General features: G+C 26.7%; 2 protein-coding genes across 7 annotated transcripts; both read left to right on the top strand.

Moving 5' to 3' along the window:
* Positions 1-4,562: 4,562 nt before the first annotated feature.
* Positions 4,563-11,542, top strand: LOC113863506 (protein LATE FLOWERING). 2 transcript variants are annotated; one of them, XM_027497108.1, is made up of 3 exons: positions 4,589-4,665; positions 4,759-5,321; positions 11,080-11,542. In XM_027497108.1, the coding sequence occupies exon 2, from the start codon at positions 4,768-4,770 to the stop codon at positions 5,248-5,250; it is 483 nt and encodes a 160-aa protein (XP_027352909.1). In that variant the 5' UTR covers positions 4,589-4,665; positions 4,759-4,767; the 3' UTR covers positions 5,251-5,321; positions 11,080-11,542. The 2 variants fall into 2 exon arrangements, with proteins under 2 accessions (XP_027352908.1, XP_027352909.1); XM_027497107.1 differs by lacking the exon at positions 11,080-11,542 and having other exon boundaries at positions 4,563-4,636; positions 4,671-5,325.
* A 2,417-nt stretch (positions 11,543-13,959) lies between these two features.
* LOC113861390 lies at positions 13,960-19,390 on the top strand. 5 transcript variants are annotated; one of them, XM_027494185.1, is made up of 4 exons: positions 13,960-14,145; positions 15,932-16,151; positions 17,657-18,850; positions 18,958-19,390. In XM_027494185.1, the coding sequence occupies exon 3, from the start codon at positions 17,676-17,678 to the stop codon at positions 18,828-18,830; it is 1,155 nt and encodes a 384-aa protein (XP_027349986.1). In that variant the 5' UTR covers positions 13,960-14,145; positions 15,932-16,151; positions 17,657-17,675; the 3' UTR covers positions 18,831-18,850; positions 18,958-19,390. The 5 variants fall into 5 exon arrangements, with proteins under 5 accessions (XP_027349986.1, XP_027349988.1, XP_027349984.1 ...); XM_027494186.1 differs by lacking the exon at positions 13,960-14,145 and having other exon boundaries at positions 14,181-16,151; positions 17,657-17,943; positions 18,049-18,850; positions 18,944-19,384; XM_027494184.1 differs by lacking the exon at positions 13,960-14,145 and adding an exon at positions 14,190-14,331 and having other exon boundaries at positions 18,944-19,387.
* Positions 19,391-24,628: the final 5,238 nt, after the last annotated feature.

The raw sequence follows: 24,628 nt of genomic DNA, 5'->3' as shown, positions 1-24,628 counted from the left end.
TATTACTTTAAAAAATGACTCTGATGAGTCAACCTATTCCATTCTTGCCTAACTTATTTTAAAATGCAAGTTAAACGAATATGAGTAAGCAAATTGAAAAGTTTGAAATTACACCCTTTCAATTAAATTTAGTATGTTGAGTGAGTCAATCTAAATATTACCAACCTTGTCCAAAAGTTAATAGGTCTACTCACATGGCAAGCCTTTATGCCTCAATCTTAAGATTTGAGACTTAGAAGATGTGTACCTCCTAAGACTTAGTCAGTAATCCTTAGAAGCGGTTGTAACTCCATGAAAGGCTATGGATGTTTATAGCAAGGGAAGCTCAAAATTTAAAGGACGTGTTGATAAGTTTGTGTTTTGGCCCGCTTTTATAGCATATATATTTATGTTTGACTTTTATTTTATTTGGGTTTTGCACTGATTTATATATTAATTTTGTAGTTTAGCATAAAAAGATCATAATTGGGTTTAAAACACTTTTTGGACTCAAATTAGTTGAAAAACAATTTCGCAACAGTCAGCACGCCCAGACCTTAAAAGTAAGCACTGTATACTTCGAGCCCATGTACGACTATGCTTATGGCCTTGCATAGCTGTACTCATCCGTGACAAGCCCAATTATGAAGAGCTTATAGAGTTTTCAAACCCTATTAAAAAGGAACCTCAGACATCATATTCTACATCTAGCTTTCGCTCTTTGATATACCTTTCATCTCATCTTTCTTGCACGGAATCTTTGGCATACTCTTGGCAAGACTTGGAGCTTTGAGTAACCGTACTTGAAGACCAGGAATTTATCTCATCCCTAATTTGTTATTTCTTTTGATTATGCCTTTGTTTATGATTGTTTTAGTTCTTTTCTTTAGTATAAGTAACTAAGTTCATGGCTAGGACTATGAGAATCCTTGTTCATGAATTTATGAGATTTTGAAGTTTAAATCTAAGTTTGATTTCTATTTGTTTATGATTGTTTTAATTCTTTTTTTTAGCATGAGTAATTAAGTCCATGACTAGGACTATGAGAATCCTTGTTCATGAATTTATGAGATTTTGAAGTTTAAATCTAAGTTTGATTTCCATTTGTGATTAACGTTTATCTTATTACGCATAATTGTATAATCCTAATTAATTATATCGTCAGATGATCGTACCTTGATTAGCTAATGAATTTATAGGATAAAACAAGACAAAAGATTAGGTGGACCAAACTAATGTTTCTCTTTCAATCGTTATTAAATTAATATGTTCATAAGTGTTTTATAGTTTCTTGAATTAATATCTTACATGACCATTGTGGATACTAGTTTAGAAAAAAAAATGTTAATATTCCATAACTATTGAGTATTAATAATAATTGTATGAATGATTGGTAATCACAAGAAAATCAAACTTAAAATTAAGCAGAAAAATAACATAAATAATTGAATAAAAAAATTCATATGTCCTAGGTTTCTCTTCTATAAATTCAATTAAGACGTCCATTGTATTTCTTGTTCTAATTTTTATAATTAATTTTATAATTAAATTATTATTTTAATTAATCTCATATCCTTTAAGTTTAAACAATTAAATCAAAAAATTTTTAGTAATTAAAAAATAATCTTTGTGAGACAATAATTTCAAAAACTTAATTTAAGAACCTTATATTACTTTTTGATGAATACACTTGCTTACCAAACACATGTATAAAGCATTAATGCGGTATCAAGAGTTTCTTTGAATTACAAGATAATTATATCCTTAAATAATGCCCTTTGATACTCCGATGTAAGAATACAAAGTCATGTAGTTTTTTTAATTATTTTATTTATTTAAAACATTTGATTTATTTTATTTTATCTAAAAATCTGGGGTTTGTGATAGAATTAGGATATAGAATTATTTTAAAAGTTTAAAATCAAGAAATTGAGTTAAAACTTGATAAATTTCAAAATATTTTATAATATGTGAAATTATAATTTTAAGAATAAAAATTTTGAGATTTTTTTGGTGAAATTTAATAATTTTTTTGATTAATTTTTTTTTAATATAAGACAACTTAATCGATTTAATTTATAAAAAAATCAAAAATAAAATGAGAATTTGAAAAATTTAGGTTAAATAAAATAAATAAAGATACTAAAACTGTCTGTGTTTTAAAAATAAAATAACTTAATTAATTTAGAAACTTTAAAAATCAAAATTTTGCAAAGTTCAAACTAGAGAAATGAATATTTTTTTACAATAAAACATTATTCTTTTGTATACCAATGTAAAATTAATGTTACCCCATGTCTCTTATGGAGGAAATGATAATGTTAATTATGTGATATTATTAGTTTGAATGTAACTTTGATAACTATTTTACACATTTAATATTTTTCATATTTAACTAAATCTTTAATGATAAAAGAAAGTTTTTGATATGTTCATATTTTCAATATTTAAAAATTAATTTTGGTTATTTAAAATTTTGCTAAGAGCACATCTTTCAATAAAATCAACATTTTAATTATAATTTTACGCTGGTACATATATTTTTTTAATAATTTGAGTTATATAATTTTACAAGTAGTTGGTGTACTTGTATACGTGTATATATTAATTAAGGATACATAAAAAATTAATATAATACAGTATGATATGTAAAATCATAAATATAATTTAAATTTTAGTGTAATAAACAACCAAAGTGTAATTAAAAATAAAATTCACTTAATTATTGAATGTCTAGACTAACTGACAAAGTGACGGGCTGATTCTAGCTTACTGAAAATGACAAATTGGCCCTTTGCACCTGTTGGTCTCTAGCTCATTTTGTTTTATTAAAAAAAAATATAAAATTATTACTATATTTGATAAAGTTTATTCACAACATAAAATTTAAATTATTAAATTAACTATAATTAAAAAAAATTTAAATAAAATACACAATAAATAAAAATAAAAATTTTAAATTCTCACTCTTTTATTAAGATTTAGAATTCTTTTTAGTTTATTAAAAATTCTCAGTAAAATTTTTTAATTTCTTAAAATTAAATATTTAAACAAAATATTTTGATATATGATTATACACTTAAAAAAAATAAATTATTCACTTAAAATTCTAAAAACTATGTAAACAATAATAAGGAATGTTTAGAGTTAGAATAAAATATGAAAAAAGTTGTGAATAATAAATAAAAGAAGTTAAGCATAATTTTAAATTATTTTTAAAAATAAGTTATTTGAAACTGATCATTCTATATTTGACATAAAAAATTATCTAGTTAAAATTCTATAATATTTTTAAATTACCCTTCTTACTATGTATTTTAATAATTTTTTAATAAAAATTATATCATAAATTTAATAATAAAATTTATTAATATCAGTTAAAAAGAAATTATTATAATAAATTATATAAAAAATTATTAAAATGATTTTTTTAAAAGTTATAAAAATCATAATTCATTTTTAGAGGTTTTCTTTGAATACTTTCCAGCACAGTTATAAATTTTGTTATGAAAATGAGATGTGATTTGTAACTCATTTTTTAACATATTTTAATACATTTTAGTTATTAATTAAAATGTATTAAAAATTATAAATATAATGTAAATTTTACTTTTTTTTTCATTCTTAATTCAATAATTTTGTTTAGTTTTATATTTTTAATAAATTTTAAAAATTAAAAAGCGTATAATAAACAATAGATTCCTAACATTGCTCTGCCTACATGCAGATAGACAAGGAGCAGTGTGTGAAAAGGACGGGAAGGCTGGGAGCATACAAAGGAGTATGTGAAAACTGAAAAGTAACAATTTGCATGGAATTTGACGGTGGAGAATGCAGGAGAGAATAAGCGCCCATAACCTATTCATAAGTGATGGTGGACTCATTATCAAAGCAACACACAGTCCCAGACAAGTTAGTGGACTCACTGCAGACCACTTTCTACTCTCCTTAAATTGTACTTTAATTGTTTACCAATCATGATCAAAAGTCAAAACTAATACATATTCATAAATATAAAAGCATTTTTAATTTATTAACATTTACTTTGAAAAAATATACTAATCTTTTATCGATGTTGATAATAAATATTTTAAAAGATGAAAGATCATTTTATACTGGTATAAGTTTAAAATTTTTTATACTTAATATAAATTTTTTATTTAATTTAAATTTAACAAATTATAATTTATTATTTTAATAGTCATTAGATTTAAATTAAATAAAAGACTCAAATTTAATAAAAAAATTATGTTTAATTTTAAAATAGTAAATTTTATGTAATAAAAATTATTTTTAATTCCTTAACTAATGATTACCATCTTCCTTTCAGTGAAGTCTAAACCAATAAATCCGACAAATGAGATAGGGACAAAGAGAGTAAAATGCAAAAACAAGTGTTAATAAACCTCCAAGTCGTTGAGACAAGTGGAGAAGTGTATGAGACAAAGAAAGTGATTGGTGTGAGAAAATATCAGGTTTTGAAATGGAATCTCTTTCTCTCTCAGCTTATCTCGTGTTACCAAGCCCATACACCTCACCACCACTGTCTCATGCGTTGTATTTATGATTCTACTTATAGAGACCTTTCACACTTCCCAATTATATTTTACACTTCTCTTCCAAGCTCTTAATAAATCCCCCTTTTCTCCTCACTCTAGTACTCCTACTTGTTCTGTTATTCCACTGGTGAGCCATTGTGCTCACATAATTTTAAATACACCTACTTCTCACTATAAAATGTACAGATTCTAACGGGTATTTTTAATTTCTGGGTTTCAGAATATAGAGATGGAGGATGAAGAAAAGGTGGGGAAAGTGGGAGAAAGCGAAGGAGAAGATGCATCAAGAGTATTCCCATGTCTATTCTGTTCAAGAAAGTTTTACAGTTCTCAAGCTTTAGGAGGACACCAAAATGCTCACAAGAAAGAAAGAACAGCTGCAAGAAAAGCCAAGAGGGTTTCTGAGTACTCCTGTGCTTCCTTTTCTTCCCCTTTGGTTTTTGCTCCAACCCATCATCATCTAGATATGTTTATCACTGCCCATGCTGCAAAACTACCTCATATCCCAAGCCATCAAAATTCACAACAATTAGGATCAAATGGTGCCCCTAGATTTGACAGTGGCAAGAGTTTCGTTAATTGGCAAAATAGTAGCTTCAACTGGGGTGACACATCTCAACATACACCGTTGATAAGTAACAACCAAAATGTTGAAATGTGGATAAATGGTACAGAGAAAGAGCAAAAGCTTGATTTATCTCTTCATTTGTAGACATTGTATAGACTGCAAATGAGAAGATGCATTTTTCTCAGAGCTAGGGAGCTGCGGGACTCGTCTTTTGGGTAACTGAGTTTCATTTTCCGCATTAATATTTGTACTTCGCTTTCCATAGCAAATTCCTCCATTTTACTTTCTCTGTTATTTGCATATGAATTGATGAATAAGAAGTGAACTTAGGTTTTTTTTATAACGGAAATAGAAAAAAAGAGCAAACTTTAAAATTTAAAACACAAAGGGATTGAGGTTAATTAATATATAACTGTTTCAATTTTAATTTGTAATACTAAGCAGGTTACGAGTACCAATACCGAGTATAAGATAATATATAAATATAGAACATTTTTATAATATTAGAATACAATCGAGTATACTAATAGTGTTTATTCTTATTCTTTTCTCCGTTATCATTCTATTTCAACTACTTTTATATATTTTTTAAAATCCCCTTTAATTAAAAATTCATTTTAGGTTTTTGTATGTTGTCACTCCCTTCATTAAAAGTAATAACTTGACAAAAAATCACATTTCTTTTAAAAGAAAATAAAATATATATAATAAATTTTAGTATAATAAATAAAAAGAATAAAAAAAATATGTCAATGTTAATTGTTAAGCAGCTTAAGAAGAAGAAATATGAAAGAATACACCTTGCGCCTGTACTAGCTTTTGGAATTAATGTAACATAATACTTTGCAAATTGTTTTAAGAAGAAAAATTATGAAAGAATACAACTTGAACTAATGTTTGTAGGGAAAAAAATAGAATTGTTATTTGGGAACAAGATTGTCCAACATAAAAAGGATTTTTATTTCAACCAAATATCTAACATGATTTTTATTTGTTTGCTAATAGGGTTTAGGGAGGGGAGTAAAAGTAGATTAAGTATGACTAAATTTTTAATTAAGGACATTTTAAGAAAATAATAATAAAAACAATTGAAAAGAGAGTGGAAATAGACAAAAGGGGGTGACGATATGCACCCTCCTACATTATATATATATATAAACATTTACAAATATTGTATAGATGAAAAATTATATATAGTAATTTTTCTTTTGATAAATATAACATTTAATAGTATCAATACATTAAATATGATAATTTTTAATAAAAATTAATATATAATTTTTTATCATATATAATATTACACAGGTTTAAAAAATCGAATACATATAAATTAAAATATATTTATATTTATATATATGTATTGAATATTTCATAATAAATTTAATATAATCTTAATTAAATAATAATCTTATAAGAAAAATCTATAACTAAAAATTTTAATAAATTTTATAAAATATAAAAAAAATTACTAATAATTAAAGAATTTTGATAACCTCGACTTTGAGAATTAAAGATAAACAACCAATGAGAGTAAAATTTAATTAAAAAAATATTTATTATATTTTTATAATTTTAATACTATATATGTATATATATATATATATATATATATATATTTGTTCATAAATATTTTTATTTATAAATACTCAAATTAAGTAATTAAAAAGTCCACAGTTAAATAATAACAATGATATGCTTATAATACGAATGCTTTTAATTATAGGTGTATAGAAATTTATATCTGACATGAATGCGAGATGCAGGCCTTGGAGGATGTTTGAGAGCTAAACAGCTGAATTATTTAAATGCCATGTAACTCAAATATACCTCATATTATGTAACATGCACATCACCTGCCCATATTTTTTTTAACTAATTGACAATCGTCAACACCACAAATTAATCAGCAGCAGTGACAACCTATACAGAAATCAACATGAAGGAATATCGGGTGTTGAAAAAGGAAAGCGTGGACAATGGTGCGGTTGCCTATAGATAAACGAATGGTAGGTTGTAAGTGGGTTTACAAGGGAAATAAGAATATTGAACACTTTAAACACAAACCAAGACTAATTGCATATGGTTGTTATCAAAAGAAAGAATTGATTTTGATGAAGTATTCTCTCTAACGCTGTGTCATGTGAGAAGGACTCGAGACTTGAACAACTAGATGTTAAAATTACTTTTTTATATAGTAATCTTTTAGAGCAAATTTACATGACACAGTTAAAGGGATTTCTAAAGTCTGATAAAGAGGACTACGTATACGTTCTTAGGAACTCTTTAGCCTTTAACAATCTTTAAGACAATGGTTAGTACTGGATTCACAAGAAACTAACATAATAATTATGTTGTGACATTTATTTTTATTTAGTGAAACTCTTGTGGGTTTTCATGCTCTTATGGCATGTATATTAGAAGCACTATTGAGATTTTGATAAATGTACTAAACTTTTATTTTATTAAATGAGTAAGGGTTGTTGTATTCATAAGGATTGGAAGATATATTTATACTTTTTATTATCTTAATTAAAATTTTTAACAAAAAAAGTATTAATATTTACACAAGTTATTCATAAGTTCAAAGATTAAAATTTATTAAGATGTAAAAATATTATGGTCCAAGTTAGGATTGAATTTCATTTTTTCTCTTCCATATTTTGATGAATATTGAATCGTGCATTAGGGTTTATTTTAATATTTTGATGAATATTGAATCCAATGGAATTCAATATTTTTATATTAACTGAAAACTAAGCAAAGACTTGGATATGCTTCACACTTTCTCGCTCAAGTTATTCAAGTGAGGGATTCTAGCTTGAGCAAAAAAAGATCAAACTAAAATTTTCTTTTACCTTTACTTCCATCTTCATAAACTCCTAAAAATCAAGAAATGTAACAAAAGAAGATTAAGATAAATCTTCATCTCAATATTTAAGTCAAAGAAAGTAATTAAATCAAATTCTTCTAAATTAAAAAAAAATTAAATTTAAATTTAATTTATTGAAGTAAATAAATGTTCAAATTTATGCAATAATTATCTTATCCATTGTAAATGTAAAATTAAGTTAGAAAGTTGATAACCAAAAATAAATTAAAATTTTAATTAAATTAGGTTAATTTTTAGATTTAATATTAAAAAATAGACTAATTCAATTCAAACTAATTTATATATACATACATAATTATATTTATAAAATTACTATACCTCTTATGCTTGTAACTATAGAGATAATTATCAATTTTATTTTTTTAAGTCTTAAATATACATTTAGTTTATCAACTAAAAAAATTGATTTTAATTATTATATAAATAATTTATTATAATTGTTACAATATGTCATTTTATTACATTTTGAATCTAATAATAATAAACTTGTTAACCAACAACAAGTTTATTAATTTAATAATTTTTTTAATGTGGCAGTATATATTACAAAGTTATAAAATAGTGAAGCTTTCTCCTTCCTCTCTTCTTTTTCCTCCAACTCCTTTATCCCTTTTTCTCTTAACTCATTAGTTTTGTCTCCCCTCCTGCAGCTTTCCCTCTTCTTTATGACAGCTCTCCCACCCCTTTTCTCCTAACCCACTAACCATATCTCCCTCTCTTACAGCCTCTCTTTCCCATTCTCACATAACTTTCCCTCTCTTTTCTCACAACTCCCCCAACCCTATCTCCTCCCACAGCCCCCTTTCCCCAAGACTATATGTAATTAGTTAATCTTGTAGAAGTTGGAGAAAATCAAATAGTAATTTCTTTAGGACCAATGTAGTAAATAGGATTTCATTTACCAAAATCAAATAGTAATTCCTTCTCTTCTTTGTCACAGACTCTCTGCTAACATAACCGGAATATTTTTATTGTTCCTTCTGTCACCAATTTAATATTATTTTTATTTTTTAAACTTCATAAAATTTTATTGAGGTTTATTCTCGAAGGAACAAAAATATAATTAGCTATGAGCTTTTGCTATCAAATTCAAGGACTCATGTGATTGTTTCTAGATGTTTTAGTTGAATTTACTTTTGTAGAGGGAGCAAGTGTATAAAATTGAATTTAAAATCAATTTCAATTAAAATTGGATTCAAATTCATTTTAAACTAATTTTAAATTTTAAAATTAGTTTTAAATCAATTTTAAAAAAATTATAACTAGATTTTAAATGAAGTTGGATTGATTTCGTGTCATATACATTGATCATCTCGTTGCATTTATGTTAAGCAACAACAGCCTGTATAACCCCCAAATGCCCTCCTTATGTGCAATTCTCCTTAATGCAAATTGTGTGTTCTTATATGGTATATTAGGTCTCATTCCTTGGGTCTACATTAAAAAGGGCAGCAAAACTTATAGTGTCTCACATGAGCACTGATAAGTGATAATAAAGTAAAGGAAACTTTTTATTCTATTGTCTTTGGTTTCAACAAAATATTTGCAAGACAAAGTTCATGAATATTAAAACAAGGCAAATTTGTATCGTTATCATTTATCAATGCTTTAGCATTCATAAAACCTTGCTCTTGAATGGATAACACAATCTGTCCATAATAAACATATTTAAATTAGTTGTTTTATGTGTACAATTTTTCCCAATTCATTAGATAGAGGTGGTGCTATCTTACATGGCGATCAAGTAGGCAGAGAAACACTTGGAGTCTAGTTTTGACAACCCAAAAGAAAATTATAAACATGGTAGTTGCAGCTCCAGCATCAGAACCAACTATCATATTAGCTCCAATTGAAAAATTCTGCATATTTTTTTGTCTAAAATTGTTGCTATAATGACATTGACTATGACTATGATTATGACCCTTATTTAAAATTAAAATAGTTGAAAGAGAACAAATATGTCAACATTCAAGTTTTCAATCTCTAGTCCATGAGATATAACATTTGAGATAGCAGTATATGTGTGTTTTGTTTAGAGAGAGAAAGAGAGAGAGAGAGAGAGAGTTGAAAGGCTTGAGAGATTTAGGATATCAAAACTTATTAGAGAAAGAGAACAAGAGGAGAGAAGGAGGGTTTGGGAGACTTGAAAGGGAAAAAGAGAAGGAGGAAGGAATGCAGGGTTGTAGGAAAAGATAGCGTTGCAAGAAAAGGGGGAGAAAGTTGCGAGAGGGAGAAACAAGACTAGTGGGTTGGAAGGAAAAGAGTGGAGAAGTTACAAAAAAAAAGAAGGAGAGAGAAAGAGAGAAAACTTTACTTTATTACACTTTGTTATGATATAATTGATTTAGTTATTATACAAATACTTTATTATATGTCATTTTAGCATCATTAAAAATTATTACTCAATAATAATAATTTATAAATAATTAATTATTTTTAATGATGTCAAAACAAAAAGACTAAAGTATAATAAAATATTTGTATCAAAATAAAATGTGATTTTTTTATTATAAAAACTAATTGATGAATAAATAAGCATGTGTGTGTTTTGATTCTCTAAATTATGTCCTATTATTCAAAACTTGTTAACAAGCTTATTAATTTAGTGATTTTTTTTAACGTGACAATATGTATTACAAAGTTATAAATATTTTTTTATAAAACACAAAAATACTTATTTTCTCAAAATTATTAAAAAATAATTTTTTTATGATAACTGAAAGCATTTAATAGAGTAAATTTGATGTTTCTTAATATATGTTCTTGGAAACATTAAAAACAGGTTATTATTATCTTACTTATGAATTTGAAGAATTTAAATACATTTATTATTGATAATTATAAAAAAAATAAAACATTTTTTATGGTAACTAAAAACATTTACCAAAGTGTATTTAATGTTTTAATATATGTTCTTGGAAACATTAAAAATAGGTGATCACTATTTTACCTATGAATTTAAAGAATTTAAATACATTTATTATTGATAAGTCTATATTTTGTTATATTTTTATAGCTTATATATTTATGAGTAATCATTATTTTATCAGATTTTTACATTAATTTTTATTATTATTGTGCAGTTTAATGTGAAAAAATCATAACTAAGTTTTGGGTGCATTTTGGGCACAAATTAGATTGAAAATTGGGCTTTGCAACAGCCAACATGCCCATATCCTTGCGACCAACACGGGTGTTTCAAGAACATGCAAAACTATGCTTTTAGTCTTGCAAGGTTGTGCTTACTTGCAAGAAGTCCAACTCTAAAGCAATTTTAGGGTTTTCAACCTCTATTTACATATTTAATCTTGGTGTTGGACAGTCGTTGATGACAATGGGAGCGTTGAAAGCACTTCTTGGGATCTCTTTATCTCTTCTTTATTGGAGACTCCTCTAATTTGCATTTATTTTTTGATTACTATGGATTAGTTTATTATTATTTTGATTTTTTTTATATTATGTCTAGCTAAATCTATAATTATAGTTATGATAGATTATTTGCATAACTCTATGAAATTTTTATGATTTATGATAATTTCGTATTTTTCATTCTTGATTTATATTTATCTAATTTCGTTATATTTGTATGTCAAAATTGACAACTCTTGAACATATCATAATTAATTATAATGTAGGTTAATAGATCTATAGGTAAAACGCGATAAAGGATTAAGTGATCAAGTTTAGTTTTTCTCTTTCAATTATTATTTAAATTAACAGTTTATAGGCTTTTTATGTTTTTTTTTCTCTTTTACCTTGAATAATCAATGATATTTTAGAAAAAAGACTGTTAATATTGCATGATCACCGAGTATTAATAAATTTAGTATGGGTGATTAACAATCATAAGAAAACCAGAATTAGAATTAATCTAAAAGAAAATATAGAGAAGTGTAAAGATGAAATCATATGTCCTATATTTTTCTAGATTAGTTCATTGCTAGGGACTGTACTATTTTAATTTCTTGTTAATTAATTTTATATTCAAATTCTTATTATATTTAATTTTGAATCTTTTAAAGTCAAATAATTAAATTAATAATTTTTTATTAATTAAAAACAATCCTTGTGAGACGATATTTTAGAAACTTATTTTGGAATCCTTTATTATTTTTTTATGGATATAATTGTTAGTGAACAATTATATACCTCAACAAAATAAAAAGTATTAATTTTTTTTACGTCATTAATTATATATTTTAAATTGTTTTTAAAATAATTTATTTTTCAAATATTTTAACTAGAGAAATAATTTCACTATATTTTTTTTTATCAAAATTTAAAATTAAATTTTATAATTACATTTCAATGCTTTTCTACTCTCTGTTCTTTCTATTTTCTCATAACTTCCTTTATCAAAAAATATGAAAGATAAAAAAGAAGTTATTTTCCATGAAAATCAAAATTAGTGGTGTAAATTTTAAATTTTTAATTAATAATTTTGAATAAAAATTATTCCTTATTTTATTTAAGTGTCTGATAAGAATAATTATAATAATAAAAATAATCATTTTTTGGTCATCAATTTTTAAACACATGAGCTCTATATTGGTTTTTCTTTTAATATGACCTAATCAAAATTTGTTATTGTAGAATAATATTTTAAAATAAATAAAATACATGTCATATAATGATGAAAAATATTTATTTATTAATTAATTTAATATGTATTTAAATCCATCAATTTTTAGAGGAACTTTAGAATTTTCCTTAATAATATTCATTATTGATCAATTTTTTTAATTTTGTTAAATTTTTAAACATCTAAAAGTAGTAATTTTTTTACATGAAAATAAATGTGTTTATTATTTACACTCCATAGTTAACATTTTTGTTTTCACATCTGTTTATCTTTTATAGTAACTTTTACTTTTACACGAAAATATAAATTTTAATAGCAATATTTAAAGTGACTAAAATAAAATATCTTCATATAAAATTCAAATAAATTACAATAAATTAATAAAAAAAACAAATTAATTTGTATTTTTGAACTCTTTGTTGTGATATAAGTATAAATTTTCTTTTAATTTTAATTCAAAATAAAATATTTTAATTTATACACGTAATAATTGACTTTGTATGGGTGATATTTCCTGCTGCAAATTTAATTTTATTATATTTATGTAATTAAAAATAAGTTTAATTTTTTTCTCCAAAAATGAGTTTAATTTTAGTGTGATGTAACTATAAATATCTTTATACTATTAACCAATCAGAATATATCATTGATATAACTTTTATATTAATTATTGAGAAATGACCAAGTTGGTTTAGAAGAGTTATTTTATTTAATAACTCTTATAAATATTAAATTTTGTTAATTCTTCATTAAATTAAAATTCTCCTTAAGTAGGTTAAATATACCAAAATTTATACAAATAAATTTTTTAATATCTTATTAAATGACTTTATTTAAATATTTAATATACAACTTTAAAACTCAAATAAATATTAAATATAAAATTATATAGTTGCAAATATTTAATTTATTGAAATTTAATATACATCAAAATGAATATATTACTTTGTTCTACGATTAAAATTTAATATTTATATTAAGGTCAAAGTTATTCTTGAAACAGCTTAAATATAAAAATTAACTATCTTTTTATATAGTAAATCACAATTGAATGATATTGTAAAAGATAATGTATTTAAATCAAATTGATTGAATATTTATATTTATCATGTCCTAAAGAGAAGAGAAGCAAAAATGGAAACTAAAGATTGAATGGTAAAATAAAAGAATCGATAAAATTAGATAAGATGACAAGTTTTATTCAAAATCGATAAAATTCAACCATCTAAGGCATTAAAATTAGAAAATTAGATAATATTTTGTATTGTAAATTGATACAATGCAATCATCAAAGTAAATACGATCCTTGTCACAAATTATTCTTACGGACGATTAGATATCAAACCTCAGTTAACTTGCTTTTAAGATATTCAACTCTTCCGATTATCCCAAACCTTCTTAGTTTTGTATACCAAACTTTACCAATTTTATGAAGAAAAGAATACACGTTTGCACATACTACCATACCCATATACGTATCCTACCGTATCATGTACGGTTAAGCATTTAACCCACCCACGATTAGCCCAATGTGTTTAGACCCTTGAATCATGATCCTTGTTGATAGGTGCACGCTGCATTTTCATGTGTCTAACTTGTACCAATTCCATTATATAAATATTAAAGCCCTTTGTTTTATAATTCCATTTTCCTTCCGTATCTTGTTTCTTCTCTGCATCCTTGGGATCTTTTGCATAGACCAACCCCAGAAGAAGAAGGAAAAAAAATAAAAAAAATAAAAATCAACCTTTTTGTAAATACCCACCTTTTGTTCTGCTAAAGATTCGATTTTCTATTTTAATTTGTTTATGCTATTTATCTTTTTGGATCCCAATTGGGTTTGATCTTACTCTTACTCTTTCAATTTGGTGATTGCGTTGTGGTGTTGTTTGTGTTTTAATTTTCCCTAGATAAATCTGATGTTATCAAATTCATGAAATCTTGTGATGATTAGATTTTGTTCAGGGTTTGGGTAGGGGGTTAGGTTTAGGGTTTGCTTTGAATTGGTGTGGTGGTTGGATTTTGATCTGGGTATGCATGACTTTCCTTGGGATTTAATTGGGTTTTGGAAATTCGAACATAGTTGATCCCCAATCTTTTATGATGGGATTCTTTTCTATTTCTTCATTCTAGTGGGTTCTAATTTTTTGTTTGTTTTGGTGATTGGATTGGGGTGCAATTGGAATCTCCTACAATTGCCATGTTTGTTATTAAGGCAGGGGTTTCTTGATGGGAATCATAACTAGTTTGCTTGATGATCTATATAAAATTCAGTATTAGATGCCTTGTTTGGTCAAATGAGTGGTTCCCTGCTTGTTCTTGAATCTTGAGAACTTGCAAAACTTTTTGGGTTGATACTACTGTATGGTGTTTTGTTTTGTGATTTTTAATGTTGTCTATTGGTTTCTACTTGATATTTGATATATGAGCAAAGAATCAAATTTGATACTATAGTTTGTGATTCATCTCCATTCAATTGATTATATGTCTCTAATAGTTCTTAATGCCTCCATGCTTTTGGACTATTGAAGGGTATTTTGGACAGGCATCCTGAATGTGTAAAATTTGATGATCTTAAGTAGCAATAATGTGGACACCTAGATTGCATTAGATAGGAAGAAATCCTGCCTACACCGCTAACCTTACTCTTTGAGGCTATTATTGTTATCATAAGTTTTTACCTTGACTTGCATTCTACAAACCCGTCCTGATAATGTCTTATTTGCTTCCCCAAGAACTAAGACCAACATGCTGTTCAGGAAAATAAATCTAGCCACCCATGATATATTCAGAGAGTTGCTTCTGTAAGAATAATGCATTGAAGCCACTGCATTTCTTATTCACTATCTTGCTTAATGTTCCTGTAAATTTTACCCAATATCTAGACAGTCTCATTTCTCCATCTATCCCTTTTCATAGTGTCCATGGAACTATGTGAATTCTGGATTTTCTTGTTGAGTTTCAGTTCCATTCGAATGCACTTCTAGGTTGAATTACACTATTACGGACAGCCACTCCTTTGTTTGATGTTCCTAAGGTACAAAACAACATAAATGGGATTCGTTGACAACCTTAGAGCACAGAATTGATCCATGTTGTGATCTAGGATATTAGATGATTCACCAATGAACATTTTAGATAGCAAACTCTCTCAATATCATCTTGTTCAAAGGATAGTGTTTAGTTGATGAAATAGTTTGATTGGAGTGTCCTTATTTCTCTGTTTATATGCTTCTATTTCTCACTGCTGATTCCTATATTTTAAATTTATTTGATATTGAAATATATTGGATTGAGATCTTGTGTTACTTAACATAGTTTTTTTTCCTTCCTTTTTGGTGGTATACCTGCAGATTTTGGGCTTGTTGGTGATTCTGTTGTACAGAAGTGTTCGTTAGTTATACATTTGTCCAAGATTGTAGTATTCATTGATTCATTTTTTCTAACGTACTTTGGAGCATTGCATAAGTGATTGCCCTGTGATTCTTTTGTGAAGTCATCTAAAGGTTCTATAATTACAAATTGATACTCAGAAGCCTCCGGTAGGGAATATAGCTAGAGCTTATTGCCTTGGTAAGTTTACAAGCAAACAGTAAAGCATGCTGTTACCCCCTTGTAATATATTTCCTTTCTACAAGTTGCCTTTTGCATTGCCATCACTGAATCATTGTGTGAACTATTTAATTTCCTTGTTTTATATGGATCTCCTTTTTCATATTTTCCATTGATCACTGTTTATTAGTCAAATATACATGTTAAAAATGAATATTAACGCTTAGTTTTCTTCTATGAGTAAGCTGATTTTATGATGAGAAGACTTCTTTTTTTTTGTATGAGGAGGCTGGATTTTACAATGAGCCAGAAAACCTTCTTAAAAGTTTCTACTGTATGATAAATATTCTTTTGGAATTTGACTCATGAAATGATATACTAATAGTAACTAAAGGAAAGTTCAATTACATTGAAAGTTAAAACATTTGTATATCTCATGTTCAGGTTTTGATAAAGATACAAAGAGTAGTTTCGGTGGATAAGTTTTATTGTCATAGACATACCTAATCAAATTAATTTTGGTTCACTTGTTAATCAATGACACTGTTCTAGTATAAGCCATTCAGTATCCTAATGATATGCTGGTTGCAAATCAAAGATGATATTGTTATATTGATGTCATCCATTAGGAACTATCAAGAAATAATGCACTTTTGTTTAAAATTATGAATCAAATGATGCTATTGGGCAACCTAATATCTTAGTTAGTGGTACTTTTTGTCAACAGTTTGTTTAGCTAACCATATTATTTTTACTTTTAGTCTTTTATATTGATTTCCTTATAGTCAAGGAAATGAAGATTTCTTTGTCAGGGAAGTTTGAACATCTGAGGAGTGAAAAAATTAAGTGTATTATACTTCTGAGTCAACATAATAGAACCCAAGATGAGGATTATATGTGGATGATCCCAAATATCTTGAATTTTATTTGTGATGTTTCTATTCATATTGAATCATGATGAATTTCAGTTAAATCTCAAAATCACGCAGAGAATCCAAACTTATATGTGTTTTATCATGTGTGATAAGGATAGTCCGTAGGCATCACTGTTGTGTGAAGAAAAGAGCAAACATTATACAAGATTGAGTCAAAGTCAGTTTTCTCTTTTGTGACTTTTATTCCATTTCTATTGTTGGTAAGGGGTAAGGAAAGGAAAATATAATCAAATCAAGAGAAATACAAGGAAATTGGATAAAAGGAAGTGAGTTTTAGTCTGTAAGCAATATTGTCATTCAATCTTGTCACCTTCCTTCTTCCTGTTTTTTATACATTCTTGTTCACATTCATTACACGAGGACAAAGCTTAAGTAGTTCATACTAAGTTTATTATACCTAGTTTTGTTTGTTACCCTTTTTATTTTTCTCTATGCTTGCTCCAAGATATATAGAATTGTTCTTCTATTGTTGACCATGTATTTTGTTTTTATGTCAAAGAATGTGTGCATGTTGTCTTGTTATGAAAAAAAAAATTGTCTGGTACCCTGGTTATCTGCTTCCTATTCTAATGAGTTCAATATGTTGAGTAGTTAACACCGTGCGAGGAAGATGACTGGTGTTAAGAGAAGATTATGTAGTGATTCAGATATCCATGCTCTTCACAAAGAATTGGATGAAGTTTCATGTCCTATCTGCATGGACCATCCACATAATGCTGTTCTCCTCCTTTGCAGCTCTCATGAGAAGGGCTGCAGGTCTTACATTTGTGATACCAGTTATAGGCATTCAAATTGCTTGGACCGATTTAAAAAAATGAGGGACAATTCTAAGGAGAACCAAAATTTACCCAGTACTTTAGGAAACCCAAACAACTCTGGTAATAGTTTTGATATTAACCTTACTGTGCAATCTGACATGCATGATGTTAATGAACTCCATCAAAATGAAATTAATACTCTATTGTCTGTTGGACTTCCACAAGGATCAAGACAGGGTGATGCCCAAGATCCAAGTAGACATTTAGATCAACATGATGAAGGCATTTTAGAAACTGCTGATTCTGAGACCTTGCAGGACAGGGCTGTGCTTGAGGATTTAGATGTAGATAATTCATCTGAGTCAAAACTGAGCTTGAAATGTCCTTTATGTCGAGGCACTGTGTTGGGCTGGGAGGTGATTGAAGAGGCTAGAAATTATCTGAATATGAAGAAGAGAAGTTGCTCAAGGGACTCATGTTCGTTTGTTGGTGATTATCTGGAATTGCGCAGGCATGCAAGGAGAGTTCATCCTACTTCTCGCCCCTCTGACATTGATCCTACAAGAGAAAGAGCCTGGCGACATTTTGAGCGCCAGAGAGAATATGGTGATATTGTGAGTGCTATTCAGTCTGCCATGCCAGGAGCTGTGCTAGTCGGGGATTATGTTCTGGACAATGGAGATGGTATTGGTAGGTTATCAGATGAACGTGAAGGACACATGGGTAATGCTAATGGGCCTTGGTTAACAACCACCATCTTGTTTCAAATGATGGATAGTACCATTGAAATTGTTAGGGAGCCAAGAGCTCATTCAAGTGCATGGACAAGGCATCGTCGTTCATCTGACCGCAGGCGCTATCTTTGGGGTGAGAATTTATTGGGTCTGAATGATAATGAAGTTGAGGATGATCTACGTTTATTTCGGGATGTGGGTGAAGATACATCTCCCGTGCCAAGGAGGCGTCGACGTTTGACCCGAACAAGGTCCCATGAAGATCAACCATGATGATTGCCATCACTTATCTGGTAATATTCATAGTCCAGTTTTTTGGCAGGAACTTAGATTACTTGAATTGTTTTGGATTTGTCATCAGTTAACCCACTTGGTTTCTTCACTAGAATTGTTTGAACAGCATGCAGAACTTGTTCAAAGTTATGCATGGGAAAACATGCATTCAGGCCTATGTACCGACTTTGGAACATGTAGAGTATGCTGAAGCAGCAAGTTCAGAATAAATCATGGACAAATATCCTTAAAACACAAGTTTCACTTAAACAAGGAGAATCTCTGGAAGGATGTTTTCAAAGGTTTCTTGAATTTAAAGGCATTTTGCCTTGGGAGCACAACTTCTGGATGATTGGCAGGTTGTTGCATAGTTAATATTGGTATTATGTATAACATACTGTGAATCTACTGTTCAATCATTATTTCTACTAGATTGATGTTTGTTTTAAGCTTGGGATGGGAATACTATGTGATTTTTATGTGGCACATTGTATCTTTATTTGCTGGCATGTCACAATAAATCTAGGTGAATGTTGCATGTTTGTAAAGGCTATGCTTCTATATAGTTAATATTTTTTGGGACGTTGAAAGAAATGGGAGAAAAGAGAAAAAAAAAGGAACTAGTGATTTAGAAAAATAACTAAACTCGACAGTGAGAAGAGCAAGTGTCAAAACAATTTTAATATTTGAAAGTTTAAATATATTTTATCATAATCTTAACTTTTAAATTCAATTAAAGGTTGTAATTATACGTTTTTCTTTCTAAATGGTACAGTTTACATCAAAGACCAATAGTAAAAATAGGCAGAATTTACGCCTACGTTGTTGTGATAAATAATAATTTTTGAGAAAGGGAAAATAGGACATTTTTTAATTTTAAATTAAAAAATTATATATTATTTATTATGATAAATTTATAATAATATATTATTTTATATTTTTATTTCAAAAATATTTATTTAAAATGTAAAATTTGTTTTTTTCTTCTATCTCTTTTCAAACTTTCCTTCCCAAATAATCTCTTAACTAAAATTCATCGTTAATGTTGTATCCTTTGTGACAACTGTATCTCTAATACTAAAGAGATTTTTATAGAAATAAAAGAAAATAAATTATATATTATGTTTTTTAAATTAAATATATTTACATAAATGTCCTCATTTTGACAAAATAAAAGTTGACTAAAATTAATTTTTGTACAAAATAAAAGTCAATTATAATTAATTTTTATTTAATATTTTAAAAACTTTTCCTGGGAAGTCGAAGTCGATTGTAATTGATTTTAAAACTATTACATTCTAATTTAATAAAAAAAAATAGATATCAATTATAGTATATTTTTAAAGACTATTATAATCAATTTTATTACAATGCAAAAGTTAATTATAGTAAATTTTAGAATCCACTGGTACATTCAAATATTTAATACAATGATTTCACATTAAAAGTATATTAATTTTTTTAATAATTAAATACTTTTGTTTGGAAATATTATATATTTTATTTGATTTTTAAATCTATTTTTTTATGAATTTTAATTTTAATTAAAATATTAATTTTATTGTTTATATGATATGATTTGAATACAGGGTATCAATTCATTATCATAGATTTTAGTTTAATAGAAAGTCAATTATAATAAATTTTAGTACACATTGATGTGTTTGGGTATTTAATTCAATTATATTTACTAAGACTCAAATTTGAGATTACGTGTTAAATTGTAATAATCTCCTACCAAGTGAATAACTTTAATTAAGTAGTGAATAACCTTAATTAAATTTATAAAGTTATGTAATATAATTTTAATTTTTATTTAAAAATTTTAATTTAATAATATATCTATAATGAATAAATTATAATATAAAAATTTACAATCAAACATGTGGATCAATCATTTACTTAATATGAAATCATTCTAGTTTAACTTGTCTCAGGTTTGAATTTTAATAAATACAATAGTATTAAATACCTAAACGCATTAATATGTACTAAAATTTATTATAATTTATTTATGCATTGCAATAAAGTTAATTATAATAGTCTTTACAAATCTACTATAATCAATTTATGCTTTGTTATTAAATCATAATGCAACAATTTGAAAGGTAAAAGTCATTGAAATTTTAAATAGAAGTTAATTATAATTTATTTCTGTGTTGCATAAAAATTAATTTTAATCAGCTTCTATTTTATTAAAATCAAGACATTTATATAAACGTATTTAATTCGGAAGATATGCATAATATGTAAAATTTTTTTATTTCTGTAAAATTCCCCAACAATAGCATTGGTACTTAAATACTCCAAAGAACAATGTCATTTCAGTTAAACACAAATAGATTAATATATTTGTGGATTAAGCGAGCGTCTTTTTTTTAAAGAAGCTCACTTCTTACTTAGACTCTGAAATAAAAAAAATTAAATTTAACCTAAACTTACATTTTATTTTTAAATAGATCAAACAAACTCAAACCAAATAAAAAAATAACAAATGGGTCAGGCAAAAAATGTTCAAAACTTATTTAAATTTACACTTTAAAATTTAAATCTTATATTTTAAAAAAAAAGTCAAAAAATGTTTAAAAAGTTTTAACATAATTCTTTCTTATGCATAAATTCCTGTTATTTATGCAAGGATAAAATTTATATATTATTTTTTTAGTTGTTGTTAGTATTGTTTATTAATTAAAATTAAAATTTTATTTTAATATATACTTAATTTTAAATTTTTAAAGCGAGAAATAATTTAAATTAAATAAAAATATTTAAATGACAACGGGGTATAAAATAGAAGAACTACTTAAGAAACAGTATTTATGTTCGATTATAAAAATAATTATAAATTTCAACCATACCTTTTATGAGTCGGAGAGTACTCAAGACTAGTACGCATTTAATTTAGTTTTGAAAACAAAAATCTAAATTTTCCTAAAATAATTTTTATTAAAAAATTATTTGTGTAAGGTGCTCATAAATTAGACCTTACAGGATTCTGGGTTAAGTTTGATCACAAATCTAGTTAACCAATCTAATTTGGGCCAGTGCTACATCATATTTTATAATTTGCAAATTTTTAAAATTCATAATAAATTAAAAAACCTTTTAAGTTATTATATTTTTTTATATTGATATAGTTTGTTAATGTAACATCCTTGAATCCTAATTTTAAATTTTAGCTATAGAAATTAGTTAAAAAGATAAATTACGTTTTTTTACTCTGATTTAAATTAAAATCACTTTGATTTCAATGATATGAACTTTGATGAGTAAAACTTATCACTTTATTTTTAACTTTATAAAAAAAAAAATTCAGTTTCGTTTCTAATTTAATAAAAAAAATCATTTTAGTATGTATTTATATTACTAAAAAGAAAGTAAATTCTTTTTTAATGATTGATTATACATATTATATGTATAATCAATTATCATATTGCATAAAATAAGTTTTATGTTACTAAAATTTAAATTTTTAACAATTTAATGATTTTAAAAATATTTAATCTTTCAACTTTCATTTCGTAGAGGAGAGAGAGTAGGTCTTTTGTGCCTATGTGAGGTTCCCTCTTCCTAAAGTTTTCTTTGCATATGGTTGTATCTTCGGAGAATTTCTAAGTACATCGGAAAGCGTTTTTAATGACACTCACAAATTGTGTTGCCGAATTAAACGATGTTAAATTGAATTTCACACAATAAAAATAAATTTATTAGGACACAAATAGGAATTGAAATAAGAAGAAAATTAATAAAAAGTGAAAATGGAATAGAGATGAAAAATGGTGCCATAATCGCAAGATTAATAAGCTAATAAACGATCGTTATAACACTCTTGACCTTTTAATAAGATAAAAGAAAATTGGCTTACTCAAAAATTTAGAGTCACACGCTCTCACAAGAGTATTCAATCTTAATTTGTATTCAAATCTAATTAAAAGTGTGTCTACAAGAGTTTATATATGTCTAATGCTTATAAACCAATACTAACGCAAACCCTAATGGGTTTCTTGTACTAACAAGCCTAAATTTAAATAAATTAAATAAAATAATAAGATTTTATCCTAAATAAAATCTCAAAATAAGTAATAACTAATATTAAAATAAATAAACTAAACATAATAATTAAATTCTAATAAAACTCATTAGAGTCCTAATTCTCCAAACATATGTAATTGACCATCTTGGACTTTTCTAACTCCAAATTGAGCTCTCTTTCAAATAAGACAGTAACAATCTTTTCTAAGTTCTTAAAGTCCTTCCAATGTCTTCAAGTCTTTGTCTTCAATAAGTTTTCCTTGATTCTCATCAATCCCTCCTTCTTCAAGATAATTTGTCCTCAAATTCAACTCTTTATTACCTACATCAAAGATAGAGAAATCAGATACATTAAAAGTAGCACTAACATCATATTTACCTAGTAAGTTCACTTTGTATACATTATTCCCAATCCTCTCTAAGACTTAAAATAATTCATCTCCTCTTTTTTGAAGCTTTGACTTTTTTTGTACGGAAAACCTTTTTTTGCGCATATGTACCCAAACCCAATCTCTAGATTCAAATTCTACTTTCTTCCTTCCCTTATTGATATACTTAGCTTGTTGCTCCACTTTCTTTTCAATTTTATGTTTTATCTTTTTAATTAGAAGTAGGCAGTAAGATACTTCTTTAGGGAAGACATCATCAAAATCCTGCAGAAGAGAGGAAACACTATTAGGCAAAATATTGTTAACAAATGAATCTATAAATTTATTATGAAGACTTTCTTTATACAAAAGTAGACACATAGGTCGAGAAGCCAACAAAACTTTTCTCACTTTCTTTTCTCTCACAAACAAATTTTCTCTCATTTTACATTGATTTTTCTCTTCACCTTTCTTTTCACTCTCATATCTCTCACTTGTAAGTGTCTTCACTTTTTTCCCTTTCTTTTTAAATTTGCCCTCAAACTCACTCTTTTTCTTTTCATTTCTTCTCTCATCTTTTTTCTCTTGCTCTCTTCTTAACTTCATGACTTTTTTATCTTCATGTACTTGACTAGGAGTCATGTGCACTAAAGTGATTGTACACCCTTTATATAAAAACATAAACTTGTTGGAATGATCATTACGAATAGCAATATGACTTGCTTCCATAGGCATTATATCACATAAGACTTCATCCTTATACTTGTCAATAGAAAAAGTAATCAAAACCTATCTATTAACAACTAACTCTCTTTCATCACTCAACGATTCTAACTTATAGGGCTTAGGGTGAGGAGTAGTAGTAAGATTCAATTTTTCAACAAGTTTAACGCAAGTCACATTGGTACAATTACCACCATCAATAATAAGAGAACAAATCTTTCCACGTACTAAGCATCTTGAATGGAAAATATTTTCTCTTTGTATAGTGTCATCATCTTTAGCTATATTGCTCAAGAGACGCCTTACCATAAGCAAATTTCCTTCATGGCATAAAGCTTCAAAATCACTATCTTCTTCACTTGAAGCATATGTGATTAAGATGAACTTGCACTTGAGATTTCACCATTCTCCTTCAAAATCATAGTTTTCTTGTTTGGACATTAGAATGCAATATGACCTTTTCCAAGACATTTGAAGCATTTAATTGCTCTATGCTAAGAAGTAGAAGAAGCAGAAGTATTAGTAGAATTAAAAGAAGTTTTAGAGGGGGGTTTACTACTTTAGACAACTATATCCTTAATTGATGTTTTCTCTTTCTTTACTTCTTCCTTTCATCCTTTTGAGTTGTAGGAAGAGACACTCTTCCTCCCTCAAAGTCTCATTTCTCTTCAATTG

The sequence above is a fragment of the Abrus precatorius genome, unplaced genomic scaffold, assembly GCF_003935025.1.
Source record: "Abrus precatorius isolate BTA unplaced genomic scaffold, Abrus_2018 Scaffold3, whole genome shotgun sequence".
Classification (NCBI taxonomy): Eukaryota; Viridiplantae; Streptophyta; class Magnoliopsida; order Fabales; family Fabaceae; genus Abrus; species Abrus precatorius.
The sequence above is the reverse complement of the archived record's forward strand: the minus strand, read 5'-3'. Positions and strand labels throughout refer to the sequence as shown.

Coding starts and splice junctions, on each gene's coding strand:
- LOC113861390 (XM_027494185.1), top strand. CDS start 17,676: ATGACTGGTGTTAAGAGAAGATTATGTAGTGATTCAGATATCCATGCT.
- LOC113863506 (XM_027497108.1), top strand. CDS start 4,768: ATGGAGGATGAAGAAAAGGTGGGGAAAGTGGGAGAAAGCGAAGGAGAA.